The sequence below is a fragment of the Trichosurus vulpecula genome, chromosome 9 (assembly GCF_011100635.1).
Source record: "Trichosurus vulpecula isolate mTriVul1 chromosome 9, mTriVul1.pri, whole genome shotgun sequence".
NCBI classification, from domain to species: Eukaryota; Metazoa; Chordata; class Mammalia; order Diprotodontia; family Phalangeridae; genus Trichosurus; species Trichosurus vulpecula.
This window is the reverse complement of record NC_050581.1, coordinates 118,593,291-118,606,716: the sequence shown is the minus strand read 5'-3', so window position 1 is coordinate 118,606,716 and position 13,426 is coordinate 118,593,291. Positions and strand designations below refer to the sequence as shown.

The following is a 13,426-nucleotide window of genomic DNA, read 5'->3' as shown; positions in this document are numbered from 1 at the left end:
CCTGGATGACTATGGACAAGTCATTTTTCCTCTCTCCCTGAAGTTTCCACATTTGTAAAAGGAGGGGATTGGACTGGAGGTCTGGGCTCGCTTTCAACTCTCAAGCCTATAAACTGACTGGCCATTCATTCAACCTGGCCCTTCAAGTTCTTCATGTTCATCTATCTCCCCAGAGTTGTTGTCTACTTTGGGCTAAAAAGGACCCAAAACATTATGTCACGAATGCTACCACCCCCTAGCTGGCTTCTAGAATGGACAAAATACATCGACCCTTCATTAAAACAATATTGAAATACCACAATTGTGATTAATCCTCACCTTTGCTTCTCCTATATTTTCTTTACCAAAGACTAGGAGAAAAGTCTCCTCAAGACTCCAGAGTAAGAGGGATCTTTCGCCCCCTCTTCAAGGTGGAGAACTTGGGCTGCACAGAATGCTTAACCCTAACTACAATCAGATCTTTCCATACCCAAATTAAGCACAAGCTGCTCTCTTCCACTTCACGCCTGCCATAGGATGAATTCTAGAAGAGAGCGGCAACACAGCCAGATTAACACCTTCCTTTCCCTAGCTCCTGAAACGCTGTAAAACTGCATGGGTGCTGGCCCACCCCATCAGACTGATGTGACTGATTGGTCTTGGCATTGGCTGCTTCTACTGTTGAATGGAGAAAAGAAGATCTGACAAGGCGAGGTGCCCAGATGGAACAGCTCAGGCCAGCAGGATTATAGTAAAGTACACTGTTTTTATTTAGTCTGATATGTTTCTATACAGAATGCAGAAAACACATCTTCTTAAAATCATATGTAAGGAAATAAACACACATCAGTTGTTGGTGAACACTTTTTAATAAGATCTGCTCTCCACGTTACAGTGCCTGACGGCTGACAGAGGCAGCCCTGGTGCAAACGGGAAGGAGGTTGGCTGAAACGGCATTATTATTATTATTCTGTTCACTGCCCCTTCGCCTCCAGTTTCTATGGTGACAGGTAGAGCCAGGCCTGCCCCATCTGCGAATGGCTGGGATGGAATGGTGGGGTTGCTGGGGCAACGGGGCTATTTGGAAGGCCTTTCGCTCAAACAACTTGCTCTGGGGCTTTTGAAATGTTATTTATTTTTGCAAAGGGCCACATAATGTCTGCTGGAGTCCACAAAGGGTAACTGGACCAAATCTGGCCCCTACATGTGTGCACCTGACTCATCTGCTGGGAACATCCCCAGCCCATAGGGCTCACTTCAAGATATGACCTAACACTGGACAGAATGTGCCTTGATCTACTGGGCTCCTTTTTGTTGCCTCCCACATGCTTCTGAAAAAAGGGCCAGGTCTCTAGAGTCCCTTTCTCCCGTGAAGGGGGGATCAAGGAACCAACTTCATAGCTCCCACTGGGTTAAGTGAGTTAGAGGCATATAAACAAAGAATTAGGAACTGCCCAGCTCAAACACAGATGTAACATAACTGGCTTCTAGTCAGAAAAATCTCTTTGTTTCAGAAAAGCACAGTAGAAAATGTCCCCTAGTCAAATGAAGAGGTGAAGGCCAATGACCCACCCAGCCATCTTGCAGGGGCAGCCCACAAACATACTTTGCAAAACAGTCAATATGGCTTAAAAGTGTCTGTTGGGTGTGCAAAGTGAGCTGGAGTCTGCGCACCCCCCCATCAAGGAAGGGAAACATTATTGCAAAGGATTTTCCTCCCTAAAATGTACCAAAAATAGCTTTCAAATGGCCAAGAAGATCATGCTTAAACAATTTAGTCCAAAGGAGAGAGAGTGAGGGAAAAAAAAAAAGTGGAGCAGGCACCTCCAGAGTGCCTCAAGTCACAGGACAAAGACAAGTTAAGTTCATCCTAAAAAGGCAAGAAACCCAGACATGGTTCTAGAATCAAAACAATGACAGAAAAAAGTCAGAATGTGAAAAGCAATCAGTCCCATGGAATCAACCCTAAGAAGCTAAGCTCATACAAACTGCTGTAAGCATTACCATTTTTAATCTTTTTTTATAATAAAACAATTTGAGACTGTATCAAAAATTTAGTAAAAAAATTAGATTTGAGAGTCCACCGATTTTTACTATGAACTATATTGCTGGCACTTTTCTTCCCAATCACCAGACAGCTTTCAGCATGTTGGAGTCCAGAAACCTGGGGATGGGAGGGCCAGAACAAAGGAATGAGATGCTGTCAGAACACAACTGCCAAGAATTTGAGAGTAAGGAAATAGCATCACACTACATAAAAATATTGCATCTTCACCAAAACATCCCCCATTGAGTGTTTCAAAAACCACATTTTTCTTTAAAAAAAAAAAAAAAAGAAAAAAGAAAAAAGGAAAAGAAGTCATTGCAGTCTAAAACTCTACCTCCTTATTTCCAGGAGTTACCCTCCTTGCTGGTGGCCTATTTTCACCCCCAGAAGTGCCAGGGTCACCAGGAGCAGTGCACCTCTGCTGCCTCTCAGAGTTACATTTCCATCCAACAACTAATACCCCTTAAAGCTTGCCTAGAGCACATAGGGAGGATTGTCTGGCCCCATAAAGTAACCTCTGACTATCCAGCACCAGTACCAGGGGAGAGTCAGGGGAGGGCCAGGTCAGCAGGTCTGTGAGCTCACTCACATGAAGTGCCCAGAGTTCTTCCTACAATCCACAAAGATGCCCCAAATCAGTCTCTGGCTTAACCGAGGAACAAAGTTTACATTGTGTGAAAAAATAGGATTCCTTTGATAAAAAATACTGTCCCTTGGTCTTCTCTAACTAGTTTTGAAACACCCTGGGAGCTTATTTTTAGCAAAGCAGGGCCCCCTCCCCCACCCCACAACCCCACCCAAAAACTATACATACAAGTTTAGGTAAACAGCAGATTAAATGTAAAAATGTAACATTAACTTCTGAAAGTCCTTTGATTTTAATCTTTAGGCTACTTTTCCATGTTACATCCTGCAGCTAGACACACGTGAATAGAAAAAAAAAAACAGTACAGTTAGTGTTAAAGGCAAACAGAGTACACCAGGGATGGAATGCCCAGCCCAGTGTCATCTGCGAGTCCATCCATCCATTCATTTCATGCTCTGTGCCCATTGGTGCTTTCAGAAGCTGGCCATCAGAAATACTCAGCGGAGAATTCTCTATGAACAAACAAAAGCTGTTAGGCCAAAAAAAAAAAAGGAAAAAAAAAAAAAGAAAAAAAGAAAAAAAATTAAAAAGTCCCCCAAAGTTCACCAGGCCACTTTGGAGTAGTGTAAAAGAACCAGAGAGGGAGGGTTTTTTCAGGCCCTGTTATGTGGGTGTGTGTTTGGGGTCAAGTGTTGATTTCTGGTTGGCAATGAACTGTGGGCCATCAATCCCTATCAACAACACTGGTATGGATTTCCAGGCCCCTTCCCTCAAAGCCCAAGACTTGCTGTTAAGGGGGAACATATGGAGGTGGTGACCTGTAAGGGGTCATGTTCTTCGGGCGTGAGCCTTTTCCCTCCATAGGGGCTGTGAAGGGTGGGGGGGGCTGATAGGGAGGTGCATTAGGGTCTTCATCCCTCAGGGGGGTATACTCTCCAATGGTATCCTGGTTCAATGGGGTGGTCTCTGGCATGTTCTGGTTTGGATATTCTGGAGGGGGGAGAGGAGCCTTTTCCTCCTGTAGGATGAGAGGCATGCTAGAGGAAGGGGGTGGCTTAGAGTCATCCAGTTCATCAGCAAAGATGATTGGCACGCCTTTTTTGATGAAAGTTGCTTGGTCTTCAATCGTGAGCTTTCCTTTCCTTTTCTTTCGGTAGCAGATCATAGCAATGATACCAGCAATGAGCAGGATAGCAGCCACCACCACAGCGGGAATGACTGTATGCAGGTAGACGTCATCCTCACTGCTCTTCTCAGGGTCCTTCTCAGTCACCACTGTAGGAGGCGCTTCTGAAGGGATCTTTCTGTCTGCTGTTACAGGAATAAACTGCATATGTCTACAGCTGCCTGATCCTATCACAGAAATGCTCACAGCCTTGAACTCGGGCTCCAAGGTATTAGAGAAAACGGGACGAGGTTTTCCATCATCCTCAGAGATTCTCCTGCTCAGCCCTCGGATCTGTTCCTTGGGGCAGGGATCCAAAGGCAGAGTATTATTTGTCCACTCCACCACAATGGAGCCCTTTGTGATGTTCTGCAAGGTAATGGTACTGCTATTGCGGTCCCCAAAGGCAAGAGCCAGTTTCTTTACCAACATAATTTTTCTGTGAATGTCATTGACCACTGAAGCAGGGTCACCATTGAATTTTGCCTTAAATTTGGCTGGAGACTTATCTCCCTGCGGACGCTTGTGTACGTGGATTTCAAAGGCATCCACAGCTGAGAGGCCTCCTTTATCTGTGGCATGCATGAAGTACTCATGCTTGCCCAGGTGACTGCTGTCAGGCAGCCCATACATCAGCTGACTATTGCTATTAAACTGGACCCAGGACTTCTCCCCTACCATCTGCTGCTCCCTGAGCTTCAGAGTCAGCTTCAGTTTATCTGTAGTGGTGTCTTCCTCATCATAGAAAGTATCTAATGGGATTTTCACTTCAAAGTAAGTGCCCACCCATGCATCCACCCTATCAATGTGGTTTTTGAGTGAGGGGGGCTTGTTGGGTTCACCCCCTCGAGTAGTGCCACTTGTTGTGGTCCGGGTTCTAGTTGGTGGAGAAGCTGTTTCCAATCTGGTGAGAGGTGCTTTGGTTGTGACCCTGGGCACTGGCCTTGAAGTTCGTGGTTTTTTGGTAGGCCTTCGGGTTGTAGCTGTTGAGGAGTCTGTGGTTGAAGGCGTGGCTGGTTTCAAAGTAGTTATTCTTGGTTTCTTAGTAGTGGTGGTAGGAGGTGTAACAACAGCAGTGGGTTCTACATACCCTGGAATTGTTGTTGGCCGAATCTGGCCAGGGACCGTCGTGCCTGTATCTGATACTCTGGTAGGCTGAATTGGTCCCAGGGTTGGCGTCTGGATAATGGCACCTCGTGTTCGAATAGTAACTGCTGGTTTTCCAGGGACAGGATCTCGTACTGGAGGAGCTGCAGTTTCTGTAGGAGGTGCAATGGCTGGAGAGGTGGGTGTAGGAACAATCCTAGATGGTGGTTCTTGCAGAGCTGTTGTGGGGGGTCCAATAGCAGTGACTGGTGTGGGTGTTGCATTAATCTGTCTCCTTATCCGTTTTGGAAAATGAGGTTTCTTATTAGCAATGTGCCAGCCTACAACAGGATAGCCAAGCTGAGCAGACATTGTACCTTCTTTAGCTGGAGTTTCTACGTTGCTAATGTTAGGAACACTGTTTTGGTTTAAAGAACAACCTAGCTTCCATGACAGTAAGGCTCCATTTTCTACTACTTTTTTTGCATTTCCTGGGCCAGCCATGAAGGCTGACATGTCAAATAGTCTGTTATTTACAACCGGAACCAGTTTCATATTATGTAGTTCTACTTCCGAGAAACTTTTCATCCTGTTTAAGAGCTCGACCCTCTGCTTTGGTGTCATTTTTGTGAGATCAGCATCCAAAATTACAGTCAGGATAGTCACTGGCTCATCGGCACCACACACAAATGGAGCAGCTTCATTAACATCTTGGGATGCAACTCTTACTGACTGTGGCTCACTGTGATCTTCAGGATATACTTCAATGGAGAAAACATTCATAGCCTGGGGCACATAACTTCCATTAGGTGCCAGGTGCATGGCATTGACAGAAATGTAATGTACACCTTTGTCTGTATCAAGGGGAAGACCTTCTAGCATACGGCTCTCTGGGTCCCAGTGCAGCCATGAGGGTAAAACTTCTTTCCCAGCTTCTGACATCTAGAAAAAAAGACAAGTAAACAGCAAGTTAATTTTGCCATTCAACTGCATTGGGAATGATTAAAAACAATTGACAAAATTTAAATCTAGGTTTAGACTCAATATATCAGGCCTTTAACTGGAGATGCAAACTCCAGCTGGGAAAGAAGTTTTGTTTCCCATGTAATTGAGGGTTTACCAAGCTTTACTATGGCTGAATCCATTAATCATGGGGCAGAGGGGCTTCCTGAATGGGTCTTCATTTTAAAATATTCCAAGTTAATAATGGATGCCTCCTTCTGGGGTATCCCAGGAGCTAGAAAGCAGAGCACCAGCAATCTGTCTTGTTTAAGTCACAAGTGGATGAGTAGAGGGTGAGTACTGTCATCTGCTTACTTATTTCCTAAACATAAGAACACGAATAGGCATCTACAGAGGCAGGGGAGAAAAGCTAAAAGAATGGGCCCTGATCCTTCTTTTCACAGGGAACCTGGAAAGACAATAAAAAAAAAACTGTGTGTTTCCATCAAGCTACTTCTGTTCCTACTGGTGTATCAATTTGCAAACTCTCTGAAAGTCTGTTTTTTCAGGCATACAGTGCATTTAATAATTCAAGGATCTGTGGGTTGTCAGCATAGGTATTCCATCTACACTGACCACAACCTCTCTGAGACCTAGCAAACTGTCTTTGACAGTCGCTATGGCTGAAAAATTCATCATGAGGAGGGTGACCTCTCTGAAGATAGTGAAGCTGGTCCTTAGACAACAGCAAGTCTATGCCTAGGTGGCTTAAACACATGGATATTTAAACGGAATTAACTGGCAGGCCAGCTGCTAAGACTCCAGGTCATTTTTCTCATCTGTACGTACTTGGGAACATTCCCACGGATTACCTGATATAGAATACAAAGCAAAAGTTCAGGTTTGTCCTGAATCTTAATCAAGCCAAAGATTGTCTCCTACCAACAGTCTGAAACATGGGAGCCTCTCAGAGTTTTCTGTTTTTTCAGAGCCTCACAACTGAAAGGGGCCTCAGAGGCCAACAAGCTCAACCTGTACCTGAACCAGAATCTCCTCTACAACATCCCTGACAAATAGTTATCAAGTTCACGCTGGAAGATTTTTGGTTAAGGTCACATATATTGTATATTCACATATACTAATATTAACAATGTCATTCAAAGGCAGTTCACTCTGTTTTTAGACCACTACATCTGCTACTCTGCCCTACTGACCCCACTGCTCCTAGGTCTCATAAGGAAGCCATTTAAATACCTAAGGACCAACTGTTTTCTTCACCAAGTTACACTGCATCAGGTCCTTCAACAGATCTTCGAAAGATTTCATCTCAAGGCCATTTACCATCATGGACAGCCTCTTCTGGACAGTCTCTATCTTATCAATGTTCTTCCTAAAAGGTGGCTTTAATACCCAACACTGCAGATGTGGTATAAACAGGGCAGAGTACAGCAAGACACGAATCTCCTCTCATTCTAAATACTGTGTTTTTCAATGCAACTTCAGATTGCCCTTTTTTGTTTACCATCAACCAGCAATTTTCAAGTTCTATATCAGGCACTGTACTAGTAGCTAGGGATAAAAAAGACAAAAATCAAACGGTCTCTGTTGTCAAGGGGCTGACATTCTAACAGGGCAGAAACATGTATACATATGTTGTTGTGGTTCAGTTGTTTCTGTCATGTCCGACTTCCTTCGTGACCCCTTTTGGGATATTCTTGGAGAAGATACTAAAGTGGTTTGCCATTTCCTTCTCCAGCTCGTTTAACAGATGAGGAAACTGAAGTGAACAGGGTTAAGTGACCTGCCCAGGGTCACAAAGCTAGTAAGTGTCTGAAGCTAGATTTTAACTCAGGAAGAGGAGTCTTCTGGTGTCCAGGCTTGGCATTCTATCCACTCTGCCACCTAGCTGCCCATGTGTATGTATGTAGGAATGTAAAAAATAATTAGATTTTTAAAAATACTAGGAAATTCGGGTGGATGGAGGCACTAGCAACAGAGAAAACACATGAAAAAGGAGGTAGCATTTTGAGCTGAGCTTTGAAGGAAACTCCAAGCATTTGAGACTAAAATTTCCAAATCTTTTAAGTGAACTGTTATTTAGCCATATCACACTGCTCCCATTTTGCCAATACCATATTTATGAGATTGATTTTTAAACCTATTTTAAGTATATTTATTCCTATTAACTTTTATTTCATATTTAGCCCTAGTTATAGCTTGTCAATGTATTTTTGGGACACATCATCTAACACATTACCTACCTCCCTTCCAGCTTTCTGTCATCTTGCAAATTTAATAGACATTTTATTTAAGCCTTTATCAAAATAACTGAAAACACCAGGGCTAAATATATACTCCTGGGGTACTCTACTTTGGTGCTTACATTGACCCATCAATGGTTACTATTTGGATCTGATCATTCAATCAATTCTGAATCCACTTAATAGTAACCCACTTCTCTCTACCATGTCCACAAGGACAACATTCAAGATTTTGCCAAAAGTTTTGTTAGGTAAATTAGATTTTAATCAACTTACACAGTTACCACCCTTGTTCAAAGGCCTTCATCATCTCTCACCTGGACAGCAAAAGGATTCTAACTGGTTTCCCTGATTCCAGTCTCTTCCCTACTCCAATTCCTCCTCCACTCAGCTGCCAAAATGAATTTCCTCAAAGTTGAGTCAAGGAGCATTTATTAAATGCCTACAATATGGGAAGTACTGTGCTAAAGTGCTGGAATGTAGGTCTGATTATGTCACTCTCCCCTATTCAATAATTCCCAACCTGGTTCCTTCCTATCCTTTCCCTCTTTTAATATATTATTCTCCTCTATCCATTCTGCAATCTAATAATACTTACCTACTTCTTGTTCCTCACACATCCTCGTCTCTGAAGTCTATGTCTGGAATGCTAATGCCCTCTCTTCTCACCTTTCTGAATGCCTGTTTTCCTTCAAGACTCAGTCCTTCTCTTCTAAGAGGTCTTTCCCAGCCTCCTCAGCAGCTAGCGTTGTCTTATCCACCAAGGCTACCTTCCATCTACTCGGTTTTGTTTGTTCACACCAACTTATGCATATTTTCTCCCCTATTAGAAGGTAATAAGGGCAGAGACGGCTTCTTTTTCTGTGTGTCTCCAATGTTTAGCTCAGTGCCTGACAGCAGATGCTTAATAAAATGCTGGTGACATCTAAACCAATTCCCCAGATCTTCCAGTCAGGTTGTTTGTTTGTCCAGATTTATTTCATCAATGTGGGGGTATTCACAATGCAAAAATGCCTTACCCTTTGTCGATGATGGATGATTCCTCTGTACTTTATAGTCTTAGAGTTGTGTGGGACTCTGAGAGACCCCAAGTGCTTGCTCAGGTGCACATAACCAGTACGTGTCAGAAGCTGAATTTGAACCCAGGTTTTCCTGATTCTAAGATCAGCTATCTCCATCTATTACAACACACTGTCTCTTTAGCCAAGTTTTTTTTTAAATTCGTCTAGTAATCCTGTCATGAGTAAATGAGGTTAGTCTGTCATAACTTCCTATCTACAGATGAATTCATATCGACTTTGACATCACTGCCTCCCTTTTCTAGATGTTCACAAATATGTTTAATAATACATCACAGAATGTTGCTGGTAATCAAAGTCAAGCTCTCTATCCCACAACTTGCAGAATCCATGTTCTTCTATTTTTTGAAAACTGAAACATTTGTGCTACAAATGTCTAGTGTCAGACACCCCTCAAACCAACATACACTCTAAGTGACAGATACCAGCCTGAATTATACATGGTTTTATTCATCGTAAATATAAGTAGAATATGCAACTTCAGTCCTGGAAATTGTAATGAGAAAAATTATTTTCAAATCATAAAGGGCTCTATAAATGTGAGCTATTATTTGCCTCATTTATGGAAAGCCTCTACTTTAATTAGAACCACCACCACCCCCTCTATTTCTATAATGCCTTAAGTTTACAAAACATTCTCTTCCAAACACTTAAGAGGCAAGTAGTGCTATGGAGGGTCAAAGGAGTGAAGTCACTTGTTCATGGTCACATAGCTAATGAGTAAGTGGCTGAGCTGGGATTCAAACCCAGGTTTTCTGACTGAATCCTGTGGTTTTTTTTTTTTATTCTACCACACTGCCTTTTAGAATAACTAGCTTCCCTTAAGTCTCAGGATCAATATTCTTTCCAGCCTAAGACCCTACCCAATCCTCCAGTTATTAATGCTCTCCTCCCAAAATCACTTCGTATTTATGTGTAGATGTTCTATCTTCCAATAGAATGCAAAGTCTATGAAGGCAAATACTATTTAATTATTTTAATTCTTAAGTTTCAAATTAATAATTCAAAACAATATAGGGCCAGGACAGACCCCAGAGATACTCCACTAGAAACCAGGTAAGGGAACTTAATAAAAAGCACCATCTGGAAAAAGCAATGTGGTATAGTAGAGGTGACCTTGGAGTCAGGACAACCTGGGTTCAAGTCCCTGGGCTTGAGATATACTAGCAATAAGCATGACTCACTTATCTTCTCACTTAATGTCATTCTTTAAGACCACTGGTTGCAGAACATCGTCTACAATGGTAGTGTGCCATTGTCCTGGAGATCCTTACACCAAGGAACTCAAAGGTCCATTTCTTCTCTCCACACACACACAAAAGATAACACTATCATCACATCAAGTATCACAAGGCAAAAACAAAAATACTCTTGTGAGGATGCTAAAGATGGGAGACCAAGTTGATGGTATAAATAACTGTGTAATACCACCTCTCATATATTTCACCATGAGTTTGCAGATTGAGTGCCCGGAGAGATGACTACATTTCAATTCTAGAGGTAATCCTATGAGGCTCTATCTCCCTTATTCCTCCTTCTATTACTACTATTATTAGATATAGTTCAAGAGCCTCCATCAGTATACTTCTCAATAACAATCTGCCAGTAAACATAATTAACTCTCAGCAAAGGCCTTTTAGGATGGCATAGTACAAAAATAATTATAAAATATTCTCCTCATAATGCGGAGTGCATTCTCCACAAATATATACCATGTCTATGGAAGGTTGGGCACAAAGTTAAAATATAATGGTAGTGAGGCAAATGCGTAGAATACACGTGTCTAGGCAACTCTGGTACTTCAGAGCCTAGAAGCCTGTTCTTCAAGGTCTTTACAAGTTTCCCCTGGGTATAGCACTGTGCTATTCAGGTTACTTAGCTGAGTCCCCAGGGTCTACGCCTCTCCACGGCCTGATCTCTTTTCTGCTTCCAGAGGTCACAGTCCTTGAAGTGGCTCCTTCCCTCCAGTGATCATCTCTGTATCTGTCTCTGCTCTCCTCTAGATACAGTGTCTCCTAACAGTTAAGTAGCTTCTCTTCAAAACTATATAAGCAGTGTAAATCTAACATCTGCTGAAATTCATTGTAGAATAGCTATTTAAAAACACCATAGATATAGCTAATTTGTTTGCTCAGCCAGCGGCATTTTCCCCTTCTTGACCTACAGCTATTTGTTCCTCAAATAGATCAGGGCTAGACACATCTTTTACAGTTAGTTTAGCAGCTCCTTAACACCTTGTGATTATCTTCAGGGCCTTCAAAGATCACAGCAATTGAGGTGAGGGAATCAAAGGATCCTGGATTTAGAGCCGGAAGGGACTTTGGCTTAGAGGCCTGTCAGTCCAATTTTTTTGTTTTACAGAGGAGAAACAGACACAGAAATTAAGTAATTTGCCCCAAGTAAAATGTCTGAGGCAAGATCTGAACTCCTGGTTTTCTTGACTACAAGCCTAGCATTTTATCCATGAGCAGGTGGGGGAGAGGTGCATCATTCCATTACACCTGCCTTCTTGAACAAACTTTAGAGCAGGGCTGTCCAAAACGCAGCCTGCAGTGCGGTTTTACGCAGCCCGCTTGTGGGTTTTAATTTTCACGAGCAAAAAAATAAAATAATAATTTGCATGGAATGCATATTAGATTTTTTAATTCCATCACTAATTAATAATCTCATTAATGTTAATTTTCTTTGATGTTTTTAAGCAGTATTATGGACAGAACATATCCCACAGAATTTTCAATTGATCTGTCGGAAGCATTTCCTTTGTACAATGCAGACTAGTCAGTATGCACCTACCTTTATATTGTTGTGTTGTTGCTTCGTTGTTTTTTGTTTCCTTTTGCACTTTGTGCCTTCGCTTCTCATAATGATGACACACGTTCCCCCACTTTCTATTAGTGTACTGTATTTTTTATTCTGAATGTGACCCTCAAATAATTATTTTATTTTAATGCGGTCCTAAAATAACCTAAGGTTGGATAATCCTGCTTTAGTGCACCATAAAGCAAATGGCATATGTTTTCTCTCCCCTTCAGGGAACTTACAGAAAAGGCAACAAATCTGAATTCTGAGAAAACTTTTGATAACACTGCCCCATAGTATATCTTAACTTTGTAATCTTGGGCTTCCTACTCCCTTAAAACTCATGTAAGTTTCTCTAGGTACTGAGATGGAAATGGGCTTCAATAATCTAATGTAAATATATAATTAAGTTTTCTGAATAAGAGCATGTAGCTTCATTTCTCTTTAGTTTTGCCAAGCTCACATGAATTTCCTAAGTGACGGATGCAAAATCTCACAAGATATTCAAATAATAAAAACTAACTTCAGATACTGGACATCAAGCTTTAACATCCCGGAATTCTACTTGGCTTCTGAGAAAGATAAATCAAACATAGCTCATAGGGTTATAATGACCAGCCTGAAAATTAGAACCTACTAAGGTCCTTCCTACTTCAGTGTTCTCCCTCAGTCCAATCTAAGCCGGCTGTTTGTACAAGAACTGAGTGTGCTGGACAGAAGGCTGCCTTGCAGAAGCAAAGATTTCTAGACAAGTCTGTAACTAATTTAATACCTATCTTACTGTCTTTATTTCCTTTAATATTTAGTGTTTACTATATACAAGGTACTAGACCATGAATAAGTTCCTCTTAATACTTCAATATCTACACCTGAACCTCCCCCTCCCCCATCCCTCCAGATGAAGTCCAGTCTTAAAAGATGAGTTCTGCAGCCAATAGTTCTATAAGGAGGTTCCTAGGAGGTTCTGGTATGTGCATGCATAATAAATTTTGGAGGACTGAGGGGCCAGACTGTAGTAGCAATTTAGATTTGAAGATCTTTCCCACCCATTAATAGGCCATGTGACCTGCTTATGTCACAGGAAGCCTAAGACACATGTGGCAGGAGGAACTTCCTGACAGGAAAAGGAAGTTATGTTACAGGAAATGCTGAGAGTGAGAGAGAGAAAGAGAGAGAGAGAGAGAGAGAGCGAGCAGTTATGGCTGCTAATGGCCGCCCTCATGATTGTTAGACCTGAACCGGCTGACTTAGCTGTACTATGTGTTTGTTTTGGGGAAGATCCCAGCAGGGGGTCAGAGAGGTTTGGGGATGGAGAGGATCCAGGTTGTTATATTGTGTGTGGAATGTTTTACTACTGTGATAAACTGGATAAATGCCTTGTGGGATGTGGTTCTCTGGTGTCTGAATAAATGGTTTACTTCTTCTGCCCTCTACGTGGCGAGTCTCGTATACTTTGCGATGCAGAACTACAAAGGCATATTC

General features: G+C 42.1%; 1 protein-coding gene across 4 annotated transcripts in view; it reads right to left on the bottom strand.

Moving 5' to 3' along the window:
• Positions 1-725: 725 nt before the first annotated feature.
• Positions 726-13,426, bottom strand: part of DAG1 (dystroglycan 1) — a 98,698-nt gene continuing 85,997 nt past the window's right edge. For all 4 annotated transcript variants that reach the window (XM_036737671.1, XM_036737669.1, XM_036737670.1 and 1 more), the window contains one exon: positions 726-5,805. In XM_036737671.1, the coding sequence (XP_036593566.1) occupies positions 3,403-5,805 (2,403 nt within the window). In that variant the 3' untranslated portion in view covers positions 726-3,402. The remainder of the gene's footprint in view (positions 5,806-13,426) is intronic.